Here is a 24,446-nt window from a genome sequence, read left to right on the forward strand (position 1 = left end):
TTGTACTATTGTATTGATTTTACATTATATGCACTCTATAAAAGTATGTGGTTTAACTTTCAGTCTAAATAATTTTTCAAAGTGAAAAACTCAATCCATTTTCAGTTGTGTCTGTTTTGGAGATTTGAAATTCACCAAGTTGCCTTCACGTTACTGAGGAATGAAACTGGGTATTCAGTCTTAGAAATCTGAATGGCTATCTTGTTAGAAGAAGGTTATTCTAAAGAGATGTTTCCCCATGGATGATGTTCTGTGATTTCTCAGAGCCATATGATTCTTTATAATTTTATAATTGTTACAATGTCAGATATTAGTTGCATATGAAAACTGTATGTGCTGTGTGTTGAATTTAATTATAATTTAGTTTGTAACAATAAAAGGCCAGGATAACAAGAACATAATGGCATAACAACCAGAGTAGGCCAAAGCTTTCTTGGAAGTTAAAAACTTACATTGGCAAAGCAAAGTAATTCGGCAATATGAAATAGTAATTTCACTCAGAATATAAAAAATCAAACATACTGAACTTTGAGCCACTGGGGTCAAATCAGAGATCCAGCTTATGAATAAATAGTAAGGATAGATGCAGCTTTCTCCGTGTACACAAGCCCGGCCAAAACCCAGGATGCCTGGCCTCAAGACCTAATAAAGCTCAGGCTCTGATGTCTCATTGCAAAAATTCAGTGAGAGACAAAGCAATAAGTCAGAGGTGGATTTGTTAGGATTCAGAGAGAAGCTACACTCTTCAGGGTGTAGGCCATTGCCGTATGCTAGGGCTCCGGCCATGGAATGAGCCCTGGCTAGGTTTCACTATGGGGTGAATTCATATGCTGATGAGGGGGAGGATCATCCCAACCATTGGGGAACCACCCAATCCTCCATCTTTTGACAGTGCCTTGACTTCCCTTGTGGCTCAGACAGTAAAACGTCTGCCTACAATGCGAAAGACCTGGTTTCTATCCCTGGGTGGGGAAGATCCCCTGGAGAAGGAAATGGCAACCCACTCCAGTATTCTTGCCTGGAAAATCCCATGGACGGAGGAGCCTGGCATGCTATAGTCCATGGGGTCACAAAAAGTCTGACACGACTGAGCGACTTCACTTTCACTTTTCACTTTCACTTTCATAGATGGATCAGATGTTATGATTAAGGGTATCAGAGGAAAGTAATGAACCTGAAAAAAAAGAATAACCCAATACTGCAAATTGAGGGCCTACCAAGTATAAAATTTAAAAGGACAAGAGTAAGACTAGTTTTTGTATTTCAAAACTAAAGACAGAGAAGAAGATGGTGGAGCAGTAGGTGGACGTGGAGTACATCTCTCTCCACGGATACATCAGGAATACACATTCAGACACAGAAGTGCATGCAGAATACCAACTGAGAGTGAACAGGAGTAGCTGACAAGAGGAAAAGAACATATAGAACCACACAAAACTTGGTAGGACAAAGGAACTAGGGGAAAATGCAGAAGTGTTAGGACTGGACCTGCCCTCAGCAGGTAGGGGAACTAAAACAGATCTGATCCCCACATCGGGGCAGTTGTCTGAGTTGGAGGAGAAACATTGAAGGTTGCGAGTGAAACAGCTGATCTCTGGCAGCCTCAATGGAATGAGAATCAGATAGTCCTTGCCAGAGCTGTACATACCCCAGACAGGGACTCAGGTCCCCTGGAAGGCGTGGTGGCTGGGAGCTGGAGTTTAGGGATTGTGAAGCAATCCCAGGGCGAGGGCTGCTGATGACTCTGGAGAGCTGAATCGAGGGGATGTGAGGGAGGAGATTGTGGTGGGAAATACCTGTGGAGGAAATCCAAGCAGCCATGGAAGCAAGGCGATTGTGCTGAGTCACGCATAGGGTATGGAGCCATCACCGTAGCCTCTCTCTCCCTACAAGCCAGCATTGGCAGCTGAACAGTAGAGAGGCTGGCCCATCAAACGCCTGATGCACTGAACTACAGAGCAAGACCCCACCCAGGGTGCTCCTTTAAGTACCTGATGCGCCAGTCTACAGACTAGGACCCCAGCCAGGGGGACCCCTCTTTGTCCCTGACCCATGGAACAACAGAGAAGGACCTCAGGCAAGGGAGCCCTCGGAGTGCCTGAATGGGTGGAGCTACGGAGAAAGACTGGCCACAGAGGCCCTCTGATTGCCAGCTACAAGAGGCTTGAAAAAAGACTCTGATAGGGCCATAACTCCTGCGGTGGAGGCAGTCTGTGTCCCTGCACATATGGTACCACCAGAGTCCCCACAAGCCAAGCAGCTGCGCCACCTTCATGCTCAACTCTCACTGGGGCAGAACTGCCACAGGCAAAAACAGTCTTGCATCTATGCATGCAGGGTCATTTTGGTAGTGTCTGACTCTTTGCAACCCTGTAGATCTTGGCCTTCCAGGCTTCTTTGTCAGGGAAAGGGTTTCTCCAGGCAAGAATACTGGAGCATATTGGCCAATATTGGTTGCCATACCCTTCTAGAGCACTGTATTTCCTGCTGCCCTAGCTGCCAACTCCCCTGAATACTTGGTGCTGCCAGAACCTCTGTGACGCAAGCAGCTGGACCACCTCCACACCTGGCCCTCGCAGGGGCAAACCCAAGTCCTCCAGGGCAGCCTTAGGAGCAAACTGCAGTGGACAACCCACATGTGGAGGTGGAAATAAAACAATTGAAACCCAGGGGCAGTGTGGCTAAGGAAGAAGATCCAAAACGTTTCCACCAGCTATACAAGCTGCAGATTAAATTCATACGATCAACTAGGCAGACTCTCTGCCTATGGAATATATAAAAGATCATTGAGAGCTCCCACAAAAGAAAACGGAGTAGTTCTGACAGCTGTGGACTTTGGAAGCAATAACACACAGGAGTAGGACCAGATTGGAATCTGAGCTGCCCCCACAGCAGGTCCAGAGATCAGCCCAGTGCTGGAGGGCATCCTGGGGAGGTGAGGCGGACTGTGACTCCCAGCGAGGGGAAGGATGTTGACAGCAGTGACTCAAGAAAAAGGTTCATTATTCTTATGTTTTGACTTGTCCTGTAGATTCTTTTGGATTGTTTTTTTCTTTTTTGTTCCTCTCTTTCCCCCTCCATTGTAGTTGTTGATTTTATTGGCACTATGAAATCCATTTAAGCTTTTTGAGCTTTTTTTTTCTTCTCAGTCATATTTTTATTGTTGTTATAAACCTCTGCTTTTTTGTTGGTGGGCTTTTGCAGTTCTGTGGCATTTTCCTTTTTTTTTTTTCTTTTCTCTTTTTTTAATTTTAATTTTTTAAACCTATTATTTTTTTACATTTATTCCTTTGTTTGCTTTTCCTATTGTTCTTTTCCCCTTGCAGTCAATCTTTAAAACATATATAAATCTTCATCTACCTGTATTTAACTTTGCATATCTATTCTTTCTTTCCTTTCCTCTCAACATATTTGTTAGTTTTATTTTCATTGCTTTATTCCCCAATTGGCACCTTGCTTTAGTTTTGTTTTTCAGTTTGTGCTTTAGGTAGTTTTGTTCTTAGCTGGTTAATATAATTTTTGGTTTCCTTTGTTTGCCAGGTCAATCTGTTCTACTTTATTTTTGTTGGACTGTTTCAATTTTTCTTATGGTTGTATAAGTATTATTCAGTCATACATTTTATTGTTGTTATAAACCTCTGCCTCTGTGTTGGGCTTTTGAAGTTCTGTGGAGTTTTCCTTTTTTCCTTCTTCTCTGTTTTTCTTTTTTTTAAAAATAATTTTAATTTTTTTAAACCTACTATATTTTTTCTACATTTATTCCTTTATTTGCCTTTCCTACTGTTCTTTTCCCCTTGCAATTAATCTTTAATGTATATAAATCTTCTTCATCTACTCCTATTTAAGTTTGCATATCTATTCTTTCTTTTCTTTCCTCTCAATATATTTGTTAGTTTTGTTTTCATTGCTTTATTCCCCACTTGGCACCTTGCTTTAGTTTTGTTTTGCAGTTTGTGCTTTAGTTTTGTTCTTAACTGGTTAATATAATTTTTGATTTCCTTTGTTTGCCGGGTCATTTTACTGTACTTTATTTTTTGTTGGACTGTTTTGACTTTGCTCATGGGTGTATATGTATATGTGTATATCCCATTATTTTAATTATTATTTGTCTGATTTTGTAACTGCCATTTGTCTGGAGTTCATCTTTGGTTTTTCATTTTAGGATATTTGTTCTAATCTCACTTAATACCATAACAGACCACTTTGGAATCTTCGTTCCTGACCAGAGATCAAGCCCTGAGCCTTTGGAGTGGGAGTACTGACTCCAAGACCCTAGACTTACCACAGAACTAACCCTGCTGCTAAGTCACGTCAGTCATGTCTGACTCTGTGCGACCCCATAGACAGCAGCTCACCAGGCTCCCCCGTCCCTGGGATTCTCCAGGCAAGAATACTGGAATGGGTTGCCATTTTCTTCTCCAGTGCAAGAAAGTGAAAAGTGAAAGTAAAGTCGCTCAGTTGTGTCTGACTCTTAGCGACCCCATGGATTGCAGCCTACCAGGCTCCTCCGTCCATGGGATTTTCCGCAAGAGTACTGGAGTAGGGTGCCATTACCTTCTCTGGAGAACTAACCATAGGGAGTATCAAGTAGTGAGAACTCACACAAAGGAAACCACTTGAATAGAAGACCCAACATCACCCAACCACCAGTAGCACCTTGTACAGGATGCCTCATCTAAACAACAAACAAAACAAAAATACAAACCCAATCATCAGCAGATAGGATTACCACCTCACTCAACCTTGCCCATCAGAGGAAAAGCAAACAGAAACTCAGCACCGATCTCACCCTATATGAAGCTTACACAAACCACTGGACCAAACTTAGGAGGGCAGAATCCAAAAGGAAGAAAGAATTCAACCTTGAAGCCTCGGAAAAAGAGTCCTCAAACACAATAAATTAAAAGCAAAATAATGAAAAGGCAAAGAAAGACTACACAAATGAAGTAAACTAGAAACAGAGAAGTCCAAATAAATGAAGAGGAAGTAGGCAAACCACCTGAAAAAGAATTCAGAATAATGATAGTAAAGATGATCAAAAACCTTGAAAGCAAAATGGAGAAAATGCAATAGTCAATTAACAAAGACCTAGAAGAATTAAAGAATAAACATACAGAGACAACAACACAATTACTGAAATTAAAAGTACTCTAGAAGGAATCAATAGAATATCTGAAGCAGAAGAACGACTCAGTGAGCTGGAAGATAAAATGGTGGAAATAACTTCTGAATAGCAAAATAACATAAAGAGAATGAAAAGAACTGAGGATAGTCTCAGAGACCTCTGGGACAGTATCAAATGTACCAACATTTGAATTATAGGGATCCCAGAAGAAGAAGAGGAAAAGAAAGGGTATGAGAAAATTTTTGAAGAGATTATAGTTGAAAATTTTCCCAACATGGAAAAGGAAATAGTCATCCAAGTCCAAGAGGCACAGAGTCCCACACAGGATAAACTGAAGGAGAAACAAGTCAAGACACATACTAATCAAGCTAACAAGGAATAAACACAAAGAATATTAAAAGCCACACGGGTGAAGTAAGAAGTAACATACCAGGGAAACCCCATATACTTAACAGCTGATCTTTCAGCAGAAACTCTGCAGGTCAGAAGGGAATGGCAGGATATATTTAAAGTACTGAAAGGGAAAAATCTGTAGCAAAGATTACTGTACCTGGCAAGAACCTCATTCAAAATTGATGGAGAAATATAAAGCTTTTCAGACAAGGAAAAGTTAACAGAATTCAGTACCACCAAACCAGCTTTACAACAAATGTTAAAGGGATGTATATAGTCAAGAAATACAAAAGAAGAAAAATGATCTACAAAATCAACCCCAAACAATTAAGAAAATGGCAATAGGAACATATATATTGATAATTACTTTAAATGTAAATGGAGTAAATGCTCCAACCAAAAGACACAGACTGGCTGATTGGACACAAAAACAAGACCCATATATATGCTGACAAGAACATAATAGACTGAAAGTGAGAGGATGGAAAAATATATTCCATGCCAATGGGAAGCAAAAGAAAACGAGTAGCAGTCCACATATCAGACATAATAGACCTTAAAATAAAGAGTATTACAAGAGATAAGGAAGGACACTACATAATGATCATGGGACTAATCTTTTTTTTTTTTTTTTTAATTTAAATAAATTTATTTGCAAGAGAAAAATATCTGCCCGTCAGGTACAGTCTGATCCACAATGATCCAACAATAGTCACAGCTCATTCTGGGAGGACTCTCACACAGCCTGTAGGAGCAAGTCTGCATGGAGCGTCAGAATCACAAAACCATCTAACCAGAGTGTTACACAAGACATAATGACCATGATACAATAATAAAAATACACTATCAAATACTCACTACTTCGTGAGCTACAGCTAAAATATAAACAAGTTAGGCTCGCTCTTAAAAAAAAATGAAGAAAATATTTCTATTACAGCTTTATTTCAAGATTTTCAGTTAGATACTGCTTTATATATTTTCACTCACAAGAGATAGCAAAAGAATCCTTTCTTAAGTATCAGTAGATAAAATATATGACTCGTTCAGATGTTTGCACTCTGAAGCGTACTTTGCCAGGTATGAGTTCAGATAAGAGAATGGAACTGTGCTGCAGCAAAATCCTGGCTGATGATCAAGACCCGGATAGTCTTCATATTTGTTTAAAAACAAAATTTACATACGGACAAAAGAAGTGAGGCCATAAGAGAGCCAACATTATTCTTTCTCGATGGAGCAGTCTGATTCCAGAGAATGGGCTTTCCAAGCTAAATTCAAAGTGTGTGGTCCCGAAGTTGAATTCTTTCCAGTCCAAGGAGCTGCCTGTGGCTGAGGCAACACGCAATGATGAAGCGAGTTGAGCAGAAAGTGTTTAACTGAACTACAGAGATGGTCACTGATAAAACAAGTTCCTAGAGGTCCTTGGGGCCCACACAGAGGTGAAGGGCAGTCAGAACTATCAATACAAAAGAAAAACGTGCTCACTGAACTGCACACATAGAGCTTCTAGTAGGGTTAACAGTTCTTGACATGGGTTCCTGGTTGTAGTTTACAATATCTGCCTTCACCACTCTCTGTGACTGTTCTATTTCTGCTTTGTTTAACTTGATTCCAAGGATTTCAGCAGCAACTTTCTGAAAACACAGGAAGACAGAGTCTCCTGTCTTTGCTGAGACAGAGTGGCTACTAAAACCATTTTCCTGGCAAAATTTCAAGTGTTTTTCAGGTTTTACTGTTCTCATATGTTCCAAATCAATTTTATTGCCCACCAAGGCAACCAGGGGCTGAGTTTCTGACTCCTCACTCACTTTCTTCACCACAGAATACCAATCTTCTAAATTCTCAAAGCTTTGATAATTTGTAACATCATATACCAAGAGGACTCCCTGTGCTCCATAGATTATTTATCCAACATCTTGTCTCCTATTGTCTGCCCTCCTATGTCCCAGACTTGAAGAGTAACATTCAAGCTTCCTGGCAATGTTATTCTTCTCAAAAAGAAATCCAATCCCATAGTTTGTTTGTACTGTTTCCCAAAAGTTTCTTGAGCAAAACAGGTAACTAAGGAGGTCTTCCCGGAGGTGCCGTCCCCCAGCACGACGATTTTCAGTTGCCATTCCAGGCTCTCCTCCTCAGAGTCCGACATGGTGTCCCAGGAACGAGGCCCGCCTCCCCTCCCTCCCACCGACCCCACCCCCGCGAAACAGAAGGAGGAAGGGAAAGAGAGGGATCTCCGGGGGCGGGGGAGAGGAGGAAGGCCGGCAGCGGGGACAGGACTCGGTGTCTCAGAGGCAGATGGAGATAGCCGGGGAGATCACTCGCCGAACGCCATCTTGCCCCCATGGGACTAATCTTAAGAGGAAGACAGAACAATTCTAAATATCTGTGCACCCATCATAGGAGCACCTCCATACATAAGACAAACACTAACAGACATAAAAGGTGAAATTGACAATAACATAATAATAGTAGGAGACTTTAACACCCCAGACACACAAATGGACAGATCATCAAAATTAATAAGGAAACACAAATCTTCAGTGACACATTAGATGAGATGGATCTCACTGATGTATCTTCAGGACATTCCATCCAAATGTAGAAGAACACACCTTCTTCTCAAGTGTACATGGAACATTTTCCAGGATAGACCACATCTTGGGTCACAAATCAAACCTCAGTAAATTTAAGAAGATTGAAATTGTATCAAGCATCTTCTCCGACAGCATGAGTCTAGATATCAATTACAAGAAAAAAAACTGCAAGAAACACAAACACATGGAAATTAAACAACATGTTTCTAAATAACCAACAGATTACTGAGGAAATCAAATGGGAAATGAAAAAATTTCTAGAAACAAATGCCAATGAAAACATGACAACTCAAAGCCTATGGTATGCAGCCAAAGCAGTTCTAAGAGGGAAGTTTATAGCAATACAATCCTACCTCAAGAAACAAGAAAAACATCAAATAAACAATTTAACTTTACACCTAAAACAACCAGAAAAAGAAGAACAAAAAACCCCACAAAATTAGTGGAAGGAAAGAAATAAATGTAAAAGAAATGAAAGAAACAATAATAAAGATTAATAAAACTAAAAGCTGGTTCTTTTAGAAGATAAAATTGACAAGCCTTTAGCCAGACTCATCAAGAAAAAAAGAAGAATCAATGCAGCAAAATTAGAAACGAAGAAGGAGAGGTTACAACAGACAATGCAGAAATGCAGAGGATTATGAGACTATTATTAACAACTATATGGCAATAAAATGGATAACTTGGAAGAAATGGACAGATTCTTAGAAAAGTTCAATCTTCCAAGACTGAACCAGTAAGAAATAGAAATTATGAACAACCCAATTACAAGCACTGAAATTGGAGCTGTGATTTAAAAAATCTCCCAGAAAACAAAAGCCAAGGACCAGATGGCTTCAAAGGAGAATTCTATCAAACTTTTAGAGAAGAGCTAATACCTATCCTTCTAAAACTCTTTCAAAAAATTGCAAACTCATTCTACGAGGCCACCATCACCAGACAAAGACAAAGACAAAACCAGACAAAGACAACACAAAAAAAGAAAACTGCAGGCCAATATCACTGATGAACATAGATGCAAAAATCCTCAAAAAATTTTAGCAAACAGATTACAGCAACACATCAAAAGCTCATACATCATGAATAAGTTGGGTTTATTCCAGGAATGCAATGATTCTTTAATATATGCAAATCAAATCAGTGCAATACACCATATTATCAATTTGAAAGATAAAACCACATGATAATCTCAATAGATGCAGAAAAAGCCTTTGACAAAATTCAGTACCCATTTATGAATAAAACTTTTCAAAAAATGGGCATAGAAGGAACTTAACATAGTAAAGGCCACATATGCCAAGCCTACAGCAGACATTATTCTCAATGATGAAAAACTGAAAGCATTCCCCCTAAGATCAAGAACAAGACAAGGGTGTCCACTTTCACTACTATTATTCAACATAATTCTGGAAGTCCTACCTACAGCAATCAGAGAGGAAAAAGAAAGGAATCCAGATCAGAGAAGAAGAAGTAAAGCTTTCACTGTTTGCAGATGATGTGATATTGTATAAAGAAAACCCTAAAGATAGTGTCAGAAAATTACTGGCACTAATCAGTGAATTTAGCAGAGTTGCAGGATACAAAATCAGTACACAGAAATCACTTGCATGTCTATATGCTAACAATGAAAAATCAGAGAAATTAAGGAATCAATCCCATTCACCATTGCAACAAAAAGAATTAAATATCTAGGAATAAACTTACCTAAGGAGACAAAAGAACTGTGCACAGAAAATTATAAGACACTAATGAAAGAAATCAAAGATGACATAAACAGATGGAGGGATATGCCGTGTTCCTGGGTAGGAAGAATCAATATTGTGAAACTGACTATACTACCAAATGCAGTCTACAGATTCAGTGTGATCTCTATCAAATTACCAGTGGTATTTTTCAGAGAACTAGAACAAAAAATTTCACAATTCATATGGAAATTCAAAAGACCCTGAATAGCCAAAGTAGTCTTGAGAAAGAAGAATGGAGCTGGGTGAATCAACCTTCCTGACTTCAGATTATACTACAAAGCCACAGTCATCAAGACAGTATGGTACTGGCACAAAAACAGAAATATAGACCAGTGGAACAAGATAGAAAGCCCAGAAATAAACCCAAGTACCTATGGGTGTGTTATTTTTGACAAAATAGGCAAGAATATACAATGGGGCAAAGACAGCCTCTTCAATAAATGGTGCTGGGAAAACTGGACAGCTACATGTAAAAGCATGAAATTAGAACACTTCCTAACACTGTACACAAAGATAAATTCAAAATGGATTAAGGACCTAAATGTAAAACCAGAAGCTATAAAACTCTTAGAGGAAAGCATAGGCACAACAGTAATGACATTAATCAAAGCAAGAACCTCCTACATTAACAGAAATAAAAACAAAAGTAAACAAGTGGGACCTGATTAAACTTAAAAGCTTTTGCACAGCAAAGGAAACTATAGCAGAGGTGAAAGGACAGCCCTCTGAATGGGAGAAAATAATAGCAAATGAAACAACTGACAAAGGATTTATTTCCAAAATGTGCAAGCAGCTCATACAACTCAATACCAGAAAAACAAACAGCCTAGTCAAAAAGTGGGAAAAAGACCTAAACAGACATTTCTCCAAAGAAGACATACAGATGCCTAACAAACACATGAAAAGATGCTCAACATCACTCATTATTAGAGAAATGCAAATCAAAACTACAATGATGTATCACCTCACAGCAATCAGAATGGCCATTATCAAAAAATCTAGAAACACTAAGTGCTGGAGAGGGTGTGGAGAAAAGGGAAGCTCTAGCACTGTTGGTGGGAATGTAAATTGATACAGCCACTTTGGAAGACCATGCGGAGATTCCTTAAAAAAAGTAGGGATAAAACCACCATATGACCAAGCAGTCTAACTCCTAGGCATATACCGTGAGGAAACCAAAATTGACAAAGGCACATGTATTCCATTGTTGATTGCAGCACTATTTACAATAGCTAGAACATGGAAGCAACATAGATGTCCAACAGATGAATAGATAAAGAAGTGGTGGTACATATACACAATGGAATATTACTTAGCCATAAAAAGGAATGCATTTGAGTCAGTTTTGATGAGGTGGATGAAGCTACAACCTATTATACAGAGTGAAATGAGTCAGAAAGAAAGATATAAATATCATATTCTAATGTGTATATACGGAATCTAGAAGAATGGTACTGAAGAATTTATTCACAGATCAGCAATGGAGAAACAAACAGAGAATAGATATGGACATGGGGAGAGGGTAGGAGGGGGTGAGATGTATGGAAGAGTAACATGGAAACTTACATTACCATATGTAAAGATAGCCAACAGGAATGTGCTGTATGGCTCAGGAAACTCAAATGGGTGCTCTTATTTGTATCAGTCTAGAGGGGTGGGATGTGGCGGGAAATGGGAGGAAGTTTCAAAAGGGAGAGGATATATGTATACCTATGGCTGATTCATTGTTGAGGTTTGACAGAAAACAATAAAATTCTGCAAGGCAATTATCCTTCAATTAAAAAAAAAACAAAAAACTAAAGACAAGCCCAACCAGTGTAGCCAATTTTCAGGGAAAAGGTAGCTTTAGGAAATTAAGCTTCAGATTTTACAGAAATGTATTATAGAGCACAAAAATTGTATCTAGTGACTTTAGAAAAAGAGATTATGACCCTCATATTCTGTAGCTAAACACATTTTTATTTATATACAAAGGTACATTCTCTGACCTTTAATGTATTGAAAAATATGCTACACATTTATCTTTGTATTATTATTTAATGATGCATCCCAAATTTGAGAGAGAAATTTTAAAATAACTCAGGAATAAGGAAGTAAAGATTAAAATGAATGAATGGTGAAATGGAAACCCATCTTTAGAGAGACTCGATGGGATAATCTTCCCAATTACTAACAGGAGAAAACTTGAGGCTCATTATTTAATCATATGTCATTGTATATCATTTGAATGTTAAGTTTAATTTATAAATTAAAACATTTTTAAATAAACATTTTTAAAAATGTAAATTGCTATTTCTGTAGATATTTAGATAAAATAGGTTTCAGGAAAGAGATAAAGGGTATACTGAAGAAGTACTGAATTATTTATCTACAAATAAGTATCTAAAATTATTATTTTTATATACTTAGATAAAATGTTTGTGAACTGCTCTAACGTAACTATTAGTATATTAGAATAATGTATCTTGCAAAAGATAAAAGTAAAAGAGGACATAGAGGAATACTAAGGATATCTAAAAATAGCAAAACTAAGGTGACAGAAATTCGACCAAATGTAATAAATATTAATATAATAATAAATGGAAATGGCATTATCTCATGTAGAGAGCTTTGTTAAGGATTTAAAGCAAAATCCGTTAATTTCTTTATATAAAGGAAATTTAGGTAAAGTAAAATGGCATAGTAATATTGAATATAAAAGGTTGGGAGTTTCAATATTAAAATTAAAAAAATAAATCTAAGACTGAAGTAATTATGAAAAAGTCACTTTATATTGATACATGATTAATAAATAATGAAAGATACAGCTTTTTATGCTGAGAAGTTTTAATAATTCTTTTAACTTCAGTATGCCCTTTAAAAAAATACTTTTCTCATTTATAATATTACCTTTAACCAGTTAACAGTAACTTTTAAATATTTTCTAACATTCAGTCCATATTCTGATTTCTCCAGTTCTGAAAATATCTCATACGTTTATATAGTACATCAAGTTATATCTCTTAAGTCTCTTTTACTTTAGAATCATTCTTTTTTTTCCATTGTACTCTCTTATTAAAGAGACTGGGTCAGTTATCCTGAAGAATATCTCACCTTACAAATAACATTTAGAAAGGTTTTAGAAATATCTAAGAGAATCCTACATGGACTTCCCTGGTAGCTCAGATGGTAAAGCGTCTGCCTACAATGCGGGAGACCTGGGTTCAATCCCTGGGTTGGGAAGATCCTCTGGAGAAGGAAATGGCAACCCACTCCAATACTCTTGCCTGGAAAATCCCATGGACGGAGGAGCCTGGTAGGCTACAGTCCACGGGGTCGCAAAGAGTCGGACATGACTGAGCGACGTCACTATGGAAAGAGAATCTTAAAGAAAGAAAGAAAAACACAAGCAAAAACATTACTCTTTATTGATATGTGAAATTGTCTGTATTTGATATATTAAGTTTAGAAATTATTTATTTCAGAAGAGCCCATCACCTATCTTTAGTTATGGTCTAGAAAGTCTCTTGTTCAAATCAAGAATTTAAAAGGATATAAACTATTGAAAGCAGAGATACGCAACTGTATTTTTCAGATTACCAAAATTGCACTTCTATTTATAGTCTTTTTCTTTCTTTATATCCCTTAATTAGTTTTCTTAAAAACAGCAAAATGTCATCAGAGGAGTCATGGAATAGGAATTAGAGAACTTTCCTTGTTGTCCGTATTAATTAGCTGAATGACATTGGCAGTTTCTATCACTCTAGTGCTTTCTTTATAAAAAATGTGGAGGTTTTTCTAGGTGATTTCAAAGTCCTTTTCCATTTCTAGCTTGCTATACTTTTAATTTTTTTTCAGAAATAGACACTCAGCTCTAACCTCTGTTTATATGTAAACTTAAAAAATTACGTTGACAATATAATGTGTTAAATTCTTATTTTATGAGAAATATGCAGATATAAAATCAGATTGCAGTGCTCCAAAAATTAAGCCAAAAAGTATAGAGGCTTGACTATTTAAACCTTATTCCAAATGCTCAGAATGTCTGTATATATTTTCACCTCAGTATACTGTAGTTAAATAATAATTGATTTAGATATATTTGTTCTTTGAGTCCTCAGAGTAATCCTGTGAAAGTACTGGTGTAGAATTTTCTTTGTGGAGACATAGTGGAATTCAGCTTAAGTAGGCTAGCTGTGTATTTGAGTGTTTGAGAAGCCATGACCAGACTGAAGCTGCATAGACCTAGGTTCAAATTCTGGCTCTGAAACTTAGTAACCATACTCTCTTAGGGAAGTTAATTTCTTTTAAGCCTCTTCTGTGTGTGGGGATAGTAAAATAATACCGACTGTATAGTGTTGTATTATAAATGAAATGAACTATGTATGTAAACTCCTTAATGCTATAATTGGCCCATGGGTACATGATAAATAATAACTTTTACTTGATGATTTGCTCCAAATTACCCATCTAGTGAATCAGTGCCTGTCTAGTGATGTTTTAAGTTTTAAGTAAAAGTCTGACTAAAGTGACTTGAAAATAAGAATGTTTATAAATTTAAATAACAAGAAAGTGTATTGGCCCATCTGTTTTCATGGTTTCTTAAGTGGTCATATGGGTAATGGTAAAGTTCTCGCATGAATTTTCTGAAATCCTCTTGGATTCTTGCGTGTCCTTTCATGGTCACAAGATGTTTGTGGTAACTCTGTGTCACATACTCACGCATGGTCCCCAAAGATAGGAAAAGTACCTGTTTTTCTTAAGCATATCCATTTTAAAAATTAAGATCACTTTCTTAGAAATAACCCAGAAGTGCCTCATGTTTTATTGGCTAGATTTGGGTTCTTTGTCCCTTAAGCATTGAGGAGTAGGATTAATTGGATTGGTTCAGACTAATCAAAATCTATCATTGAGTCAAGAGAGGATACATACTTCCTGAAATACAGGACCACACAGAAGGTGAGCCTCTGAAAGAATCTGTCAGCAATAAAGAACGCAGATGGAGAGGGAATGATATGATTAGCTGTTGTCTGTCTATTGAAATGTCCCTAAAAGCTATATTTTCCGAATTATGGAAAATTCAAATATTTGCCAGTTATTGTCCTATGTATGTTAACACATAGGCTGCAGAAAGGAAATTGTTTCTGAAATTGCAATAGTCAAGATAAAATAAGTAATGTGCTTGCATTAAGATAAATGTTTTATCTTTTTTCTGCTTTCATACCTCCCATATATGTTAAAAGTTGTCTTATTGAATTCCAAGAGATCTAAGTTGACCTCTTATATATTGAATTTCATTTCAATGACTGTCCCATGTTTTGGAATGGAAAATATGTACATACTACAAAGAATAGGAAACATGTCTGTACTACAGAGATTTTTCTTTTGACTAGATTTTGATTAAGGAAATTGTAATGATTTGATTGCAATTAAGAAAAAATTTGAATATTGGTAAATACTTTAAAAGTAGAAACGTCATTTTAGCTTGATGAAATAATCAAGAATTTGTTATAGAGGTTTTCCTATAAAAGAGTATATTTACCACCAGTGAGGTTGTTTGATGAATAATACAGCTGTATTCCAGCTTCACACTAAGGAGAAATTCTCATTATCAGTTTTTTCATTTTTTAAAAAAGCTTGATGTTTATTTGAGAGACCATAGTTTTACACAGTAGGCATGTTGCTTTGTGTTGTGTAAATGATTGAATGAGTATGTTCTGAGTGAAGTAATAAGAAGAGAATTTATTTACGAACTGAGATGGTCAGATGGATTTTGTCAAAGGACAGAAATACTATAAAATATTCCAGTCCAATAAAGTTAACACATCTTTAAAGAGGCAATAAAGTTAACACATCTTTTTTTTTTTTTTTTAAGTTAACACATCTTTAAAGAGGCTTTTAAATGCATTGCATGAGTGAAGAGACAACTTATCTGGAGGACTGGTGATATTTAATATCTGAGTCCCATCAAAAATGAGTTTAAGAGACTGGGTGCAGTGATTGTAGTACCATTTTAGGGAAATATTTAGTTTTGCAATTATATTATTTATATGCTTATATATTGCTATATATATTCTATATCTGTATACATGTATATTTATATACATAAAACCATAGGTAGTGTGTTTCATGGTATGAGATTGCCAAGGGTAGTTTTGACTATTTAAAATTTTGCCTTGGTGGGTGAATGTAAAACCTAGTCTATGGATAAGATGGGAGACTACTGAGTAGATTTTGAATTTTTCTTTTATTTTAACCTCCTAAGAGAGACCCTAATTGCTTTGTTTGTATGTATAAGTGTATATGTAAAATCACACTAATTTTACATATACAAGTTTTTAATGTAAAAATTTGTGTTTTTGTTTAGGCAACTCGGTGTAACTGCCATCAAAAATCTAAAGAGGAAAAATGTACATATGCTGATAAATATACCCAAACACCCTGGAGAAGAATTCCTGTAAGTAACACATGCTCTTATCCTCTTTTCTTGTCATTTTCTATTGTGATGTTTTGTTCTACTTTTTTACTCTAATAATTTTGCATCTGCCATGACTGTCAAATTTTTTTTTTTAAGGTAAGTGGATTTTTCTTGTCTCCCAGTTGTTTCTGTGCTTTCTAAAGTTTCTATTCTGTGTCTTATATGAATGAATGTGCTTTAATAGCTTTTCCATTCTGCATACTGTAGATCATTTTATTTGAGTGTCTAGTCTCCCTCTCATTGCATGTATTCATGAGAGTGGTGTTTCCCCATGCCTACAAGAAAAAGAAGTCCAAAATATAGTCTTCCCTCTTCAATGGCATATGACTCTGAAAATATATTATGCAGCATATTCTTTTTATTTGTTGAGATTTTTCAAATACATTCTCTTATTATGATTACCCAAATGTTGAGGCTGTTAGGAAGCATAAATGCATTAAGATATTGACAGTAAAGGTTATGTTTTAGGCATAGAGTAAGGAATAGTTTGTTCTAAACAGTAGAAAATAACCATGCATTCTGTGCTGCTTCATTGTTTTTCAAAAATATTACATTTCAAAACATACTAAGTGCTAAAATACACTTTCTGAAGTCAGTTCAGGATATGCCTGAGCCAGAGAGCCACCATGGCTATCAGTCATTATTATCCTATGGTATGGTGCCAAGTAATAAGTACTTCTTGGTAAGAGAATGCCTGATAAGCCAGCCTTGACCCTGCTTTTGCCTTATATTAATCTGTGGAATCCTAGTAACACAAATGAACAGGGAATTATAATGTTTAATTAATCAACAGTCTGTTTTTTTAAACTTAGTTATCGACCTTTAAAGTTTATAAAATACGTATTTCTTTTCATTTAATAAGTAGTTACTTTTGTGTGCTCTGGATAAAGTGCGATGCTAATAATTTCAGCAAAGGTTTGCTGAGCCTTTCCTATCTCAGTTATTAGCCTCTTGAAGTGTGGAATTGGGGAAGAAGACACACAGACAAATAGAGATTCTTCCATTAAAGTACTTAGTAAAGGAACTGGCAAGATGATATAATTAAACTGTAGAAAGTGCTGTTTGGTTCAAAGGATTGGGAAAGTCTAGAAAAAAGAATCGAACTTAGTGAAAAGAGTAAATATGGTGGTTGAACCATAGAAAGCAAAGCTGTCAGTAGACAGAGGTGAGTTCTAGAATTGAGAATGAGAGGCTCTTCTCCATTAACACTCTTCCATAGAATTTCCTTGCTGTCTAATGCAGTTGCCTCTAGCTGAATGTGACTATTGAATACTTGAAAATGTGGCTAGTGTGACTGCAGAAGAGAATTTTAAGAAATACTCAGTTGTAATTAATTTAAATATAAATAGCCACATATGGCTAGTAGATATTGGACAGAACATCTCTAGAGTTAATGATGAAGTAGACCTAGATGTATATGGGGAACTGTGCTGTACGTCGTTGCTCAGTTGTGTCCGACTCGTTGCAACACCATGGACTGTAGCCTTCTAGGCTCCTCTGTCCGTGGGGATTCTCCAGGCAAGAATACTGGAGTGGGTTGCCTGGAGCAATATGTAACAGGGAAGTCAGTGAAGGCAATTTTTCTAAGAAATGAAGGACAATTAAAAAAAAATGGAGTTTACATTTAGGTAGTGGGAAAAAAGAAAGAAAGAGCTAAGAATGAGTTGTAGGAGAAGATGGTACCTTAGGAAGAAGAGTGGATAAGTCAGTTTCTGACCAAATGTTCTCATCTGAGGGATGGAATACTCAGATAAAATGGTGAAATGGATAATGTGGCGAGAAGAATGAAAACATGAAAGGTACCTAATCATTCACACAAAAATACTTGGAAGACTAGGAATATGCAGGAAAATGGTGATTTTGTGAGAAAGAAGGATTCACTTTAGACATAAAAACTTAATGAAACTTACTTTTAAATATTACTGTCCAGGTGCAAGCATGTTTTTATAAATAGCATTCTCTTGGACTGAATTACAAGGTTTTTAAAAAGTATTTTCAATGTCATTTTTAAAATGCTACTCTATTTATTTATGACTGCACTGGGTCTTTGTTGCTGCAAGCAAGCTTTCTTTAGTTGTGGTGAGTGAGGGCTGTTCTCCAGTTGCAGTATGTGGCCTTCTCATTGTGGTAGCTTCTCCTGTTGCAGAGCATCGCTTCTGGAGCTTGGTCTCAGTAGTTGTGGCCCATGGGCTTAGTTGCCCTGAGGCATGTGAAATCTTCCCAGACTAGGAATTGAACCCATGTCTCCTGCATTGGCAGGTGGATTCTTAACCACTGGACCAACAGGGAAGTCCTACAGTATCATCTTAAAAGCATGTAGCATCAGTATTTGAAGATTCTAAGTTAGTTTGCACATTAAGTAAATTCTAAATTTTCATGATATATATTTTTATAAAGTATTTGTTCAAACATCTTAACTATAGAAGCCACAATACCAGAATGCATTTCTAGACTTACACATCAGAACTTAATATTTTGCCCTTTAATCTCAAAGAAGGGATTGCAAGATGGACCCAAAGGATTCACATAATGACCCAACCTGGATTACTCTGAAAATTGAGTGTAGTGGTTTTATCAGTATCAGTGGTAAAGCTGCCTATCAGTTAAAACTTAGATCGTGTACGGTTTGACCTGATACTAGTTTTCTCTCATATTTTAAGAATTCTTATTAAAAAAAAGTTAGGCTTAAACAGTACGTGAACCAAGAACTTCCAGATATACAAGCTGGATTTAGAAAAGGCAGAGGAATCAGAGATCAAATTGGCAACATCCATTGGGTCATAGAAAAAGCAAGAGAATTACAGAAAGATACCTACTTCTGCTTCGTTGATTACACTCAAGCCTTTGACTGTGTGGATCACAACAAACTGTAAAAGTCTTCAAGACATGGAATACTGGACCACCTTGCCTGCCTTCTAAGAAATCTGTATGTAGGTTAAGAAGCAATAGTTAGAACCAGGCATGGAGCAACAGACTGGTTCAGAATTGGAAAAGGAGTACGTCAAGGCTGTGTATTGTCACCCTGCTTATTCAACTTAATATGCAGAGTATATCATGTGAAATGCTGGGTTGGATGAAGCACAAGCTGGAATCAAGACTTCCAGGAGGAATATCAATAACCTCAGATACACAGATGACACCACCCTTATGCCAGAAAACGAAGAGGAACTAAAGGGCCTCTTGATGAAGGTGAAAGAGGAGAGTGAAAAAGTTGGCTTAAAGCTTAACATTCAAAAAACTGAGATCATGGTGTCTGGTCCCATCACTTCATGGCAAATAGATGGGGAAACAATGGACACAGTGTCAGACTTTATTTTTTTGGGCTCCAAAATCACTGCAGATGGTGACTGCAGCCATGAAATTAAAAGACGCTTGCTCCTTGGAAGAAAAGCTATGACCAGCCCAGACAGCATATTAAAAAGCAGAGACATTACTTTGCCATTAAAGGTCTGTCTAGTCAAAGCTATGGTTTTTCCAGTGGTCATGTATGGATATGAGAGTTGAGAGTTGAACCATAATGAAGGCTGAGTGCCGAAGAATTGATGCTTTTGAACTGTGTTGAAGAATACTCTTGAGAGTCCCTTGGACAGCAAGGAGATCCAACCAGTCCATCCTAAATGAAATCAGTCTTGAATATTCATTGGAAGGACTGATGCTGAAGCTAAAACTCCAGAATTTTGGCTACCTGAGGTGAAGAGCTGACTCATTGAAAAAGACCCTGATGCTGGGAAAGATTGAAGGCAGGAGAGAAGAAGATGACAGAGAATGAGATGGTTGGATGGCATCACTGACTCAATGGACATGGTTTAGAGCAGGCTCCACAAGATGGTGAAAGATAGGGAAGCCAGGCACACTGCATGCAGTCCAAGGGGTCGCAAAGATTTGGACATGACTGAGCAACAGAAAAACAATTACATGTAGCAAAGGAATGAAAAAAAAGATGCTTTTAATATAACTCTTAAATGCTCTGTTGGACTTAGTTTCTAGTACTGAATTAATCTACTCTATAGCATATTTAATAGATATGAATAAAATTTACATAAATTTAATATTGGAATATGGTCAACATCATCCACAGTCCTTTGTGCTTATGCCTCAGATTTATTGGATCATTCATATATTTCAAAATGTCATTGTCGACTAAGTTCCTAGTTTAGCTGTTTATAAAGGAGAAAATAGTCAGGAAAGTTTATAAGAGACATACCACAAAAAAACCCTATCGATTGTTCATAATTCCAAAAGGAGACAGAATTTACCTTGCTCTTACAGTCATGATGTATGGGCTAGTAAAGAACTCCGATCCTTTTTTTTTCTTGCCCAGGATATAAAGTGAAATGTTAAATGTGAGGATTAATGTAGCCGAAAGATTTGTCTTGAGTACATTTTCCTAAGTCCTTTTTATCAGAAAAATGCCTTTCTGATTTGGAAGTGGGCAGCATTATATTTATTTTTTTGTAAGGTTAATGTCCTGATTTTAAACGTAGATGTGCCATTTTCTCCCAGTTGGTGAGATGTTCCATTAATGTTAATATATATTTCCAAAGGGACTTAAGGGATTTATTTCTTTGCCAAATTCTTTATTTATATTCACTATTGCTTATATCTAAAATATGCCACTGGAAAAAGTATTTTAAGCGAAAAAATATATTGCATTATATGTATATACACATACATACTTTGGTGTATAAACATGTGCTATTTATGATGTGGTCATGCAATAATGTTTAGTCAGTACTAGACATTGAACATTAAATATGACCTATGTTTCAGTGAGCTAAATGTTGATAGGAACCATCTTTGTACCAAGACAGCATTCTGGCATGCGTTTGTACATGACAACACACCAAAAATTCTATTATATATGGCTTTTACACTGGGTTTTATAAGCAATAGCATCTGAAACTAATAATTGAAAAAATGTAATTATTTCAAGGCTAGGGACCAATAAAATTTAGATATCATAGCAGTTGAGTGACTTATTTGTTCATAAATTTAAGGATATTTAAATTCATATCTCTAATACCAAAGTCCAGAACTAAAATAGGAACTTTGTTTAGAAATAGCCACTGAAAGAAGAAAAGTTTGTGTGCACAGCAGTTAGAAAACAAAAGACAACACCAGTGTTTTCCATTGCTGGGAAATATTTCATACAGTGAGGGCAGGACATAGATTTTATTCTTAGAATTTAATGTTAGGAACTTCCCGAGTGGTCCAGTGGTTAAAAATCCACCTTGCAATGCAGAAGATGGGGGTTAATCCATGGTAAAGGAACTAAGATCCCACATGCAGAGGAGCAACTAAACCTGCATGCTCTAGAGGCCGGCCAAGTGATACAGTTAAAAAGTCTGTGTGCTGCAATGAAAGATCCCATGTGCCACAGCTAAGACCACAACTATATGGCCAAATAAATAAAGGTTTTTTTTTTTTCTTTTTTTTTAAGAATTTAATGTGAGGTAGTGAGGAATGTATGATCCTGCTAATAACTTTCTAAGAAGCAGCATGATTAAATCTGTCTTTTAGAAAAAATTAATCAGCTTCCATAAGAGATAATAAGAGAGATGATAAAAGCTGCTCTTCTTTTAGTTTGTGTTAGCAGAGTGTTAATTTATTAGGGTTTCGTTTGTTGGAGCATTCTAGCTTTTTATTTTCTTAGGTAGTTACAAAAACATTTTTCCAGATGTTTTAGAAAATTCCTTTTTTAAAAAATGTCATATGTAACTAAAATTTTTTTCCTAGAGAATGTCTCTTTAGTATTATGCTTGGAAGCTTCTTTCGGAAAATAACATTGACATTCCTGACATAGCAGAGAATAATACCTAGTCCTAAAATTTCTCAACAAATGTAGCTACCCTGATGATTCAGAGCAGTAAAGTGCCAGTGACCTTCAGCCAAAGCCCACCTGTTACATACCTGTGAAACAGGATGGGTGGATTACTTCTTGTGGCCAGGAAGAACACACGTCATGAAGAATGATCTCAAGCATGTGCCAGAAAGAATCTTTTACAATATTTCAGCTTTTCTTGGATGGTTTGAGGGGAGATCTACGGAAGCAGGAGTTTGCTCAGATTAAATACTAACAGAAGGTAGAAAACCTAGAGTGTTTCCTGTAGGAAACAGTATAACCTTGCTTTTATCTGTACTTAGGTACGATTATAAAGTGACCTTCTGTTGTTTCATGTTACCATGGTCCTGGAATAACTGTGGTACTCTGTGAGATTGTTGATGAGGTCACTGAGCACCACAGGCTGCTTGTTCTCTTTCTCAGAAGGAATACCTGGGCATGGATTAAATAAAAATTTACCAAGCAGATGAAATTTCTTCTATTGTTAAAACTCTGTAACTTTTGGATTGTTACCTCTCTGTTTTTAAAAATCAGTTACTATACTTTGCCATGTTTTAGTGTAGTTATTGGTGATGGTAGTAGTAATGATTACATTGAGAATATTATGAGGAAGAGAGAAGTTTGGAGAATTACACTTGGATAGCATTATGGAGAGACTTAGATGTTAGACTGAGAACTTTCAACCTAATTCTGTAACCGGAAGTTTCCAGCAGGGACCAGACTTAATTTTTGCTATAGGAAGAGTAATATGAGAGGAGAAACTGAACATCTTGAGGCAGGGGCTGTGTCTCATTCCTTCCTGTGTGCTCAGTGTCTTAGCGCATGGCCCAGTAGGACTGAATCAGTCCCAGTGAGAACATAATGAAGGTAAGGAAAACTTATTAGATGATTATTGTAACAGCCCAGGCATGAGGAGATGAGGGCTAACTTATGATTTTTGATCTCATGGAATGGAGAGACGATCACTGAGGCAGAATCTGTTGTCTTGATAGGTGATGAGATGAAAAAGATGTGAAGAATGGAAAGAAGATGAGTGTAAGTTATCAAATGTGGGTGACAGGGTAGATGGCATGTCAGTTAAGAAAATGGGAGAACTGAGAGAAAAAATTTTATTAGGGAAGGAAGACTGCTAAAGGTTTTATTTATATTTTAATCACTTGAACTTGCGGTTCTGGCAGGACCGAAGGGTAGAGGAATTTGAATATGTAGGAATGGAACTTGAAAGATGCCAGAGAAATTAGGTACAGGTATAGATTCAAAATGGGGCAGGTTGGAGGGGATGTGTGTGTGAGTGTATGGAAGACAGTTTCATCCACAAGAAAGCTCAGTGCTTTAGTGCCAAGTGCCCAGACTCCTTTTGAAGCAAGTAAGAAGACCATTCCAGGAGACTTCCTAGGCTCTCGCGGAAGAGGGAGACACAAGCAAACTAATCTTCATGAATCAGAGTTTTATCTCTTCAGTGTTAAATTAAAAGTCCCCCATCCTCTAAGCTCATGGTGACTCTCATCTGTCCTCATCTCTGCTTCAAGAAAAAGCAGCTGCTGAGGAAAGCGCGGCAGGTGTTCTGAAGGATTTGGCCCACAGTTCCTTATCTTGTTCCACAGGGTCAGAGACAGAAGAATGTTTTTACTTGGTCTCTGTAGGCTTTATCTTGAGAGAAATGAAATTTTCTCTCAAACCCTGAGTCCAGATACTCTTCGTTTTTTGTTTTTGTATTCCTTTGTTCTTGTTTGTGTGTGTATGTGTGTGTTGTCCCACCAGTTTAAAGTGTAACTTGAGTGTTACGCATATGGTTAAGCTATATGTCAGACACCCTATGTTTTCCTACAAGTACTTTATTTTTTCCCTTGGATGTAATATATTCATATGCATTCCTACTGCTTTTTGTTTTTATACACGTTTACTGTGATTCTCTAGCAGAAAGCATCTGATATCAACCATTTCATCTTAAAAGTCATCAGAAGATTTAAGGTAGACTCAGATGAGCAAAAGGCTCTTTCCTGGGCAGAGCTTAACTAAGAAAGCACCAACTAAGAAAGAATTATGTGCTTTCCTGCCCTCTGGTTAGTGCTCTAATATAAATATTATGTGAACTGCATATATAAATGCTTTAGTATCCAAATTAAAGGAGAAACACACAAAATTAATTTTAATAAAATATTCTGTTTAACCCGGTAGTACCATTTGAACATGTAATCAAAATAAAGATACTGAGATAGATTGCATTCCAATTTTTGTTTTTGTACTAAGTCTGTGACATCTTGTGTGTGTTTTACATTTATAACACGTTTCA

General features: G+C 36.8%; 1 protein-coding gene and 1 pseudogene across 7 annotated transcripts in view; one reads left to right on the forward strand and one right to left on the reverse strand.

Annotated features, from left to right (window-relative positions):
* CCSER2 (coiled-coil serine rich protein 2) overlaps positions 1 to 24,446 on the forward strand; it is a 161,704-nt gene that overhangs the window by 111,298 nt on the left and 25,960 nt on the right. For all 7 annotated transcript variants that reach the window (XR_006345583.1, XM_043927108.1, XM_043927109.1 and 4 more), the window contains one exon: positions 16,201 to 16,290. Coding sequence is in view for 6 of the 7 variants with exons in the window: in XM_043927108.1 (XP_043783043.1) it covers positions 16,201 to 16,290 (90 nt within the window). In the remaining variant the exon portion in view is untranslated. Of the gene's footprint in view, positions 1 to 16,200; positions 16,291 to 24,446 lie in introns of those variants that run through there.
* LOC122709594 lies at positions 6,137 to 7,848 on the reverse strand (annotated as a pseudogene).

The sequence above is a fragment of the Cervus elaphus genome, chromosome 15 (assembly GCF_910594005.1).
Source record: "Cervus elaphus chromosome 15, mCerEla1.1, whole genome shotgun sequence".
In the NCBI taxonomy this organism is placed as follows: domain Eukaryota; kingdom Metazoa; phylum Chordata; class Mammalia; order Artiodactyla; family Cervidae; genus Cervus; species Cervus elaphus.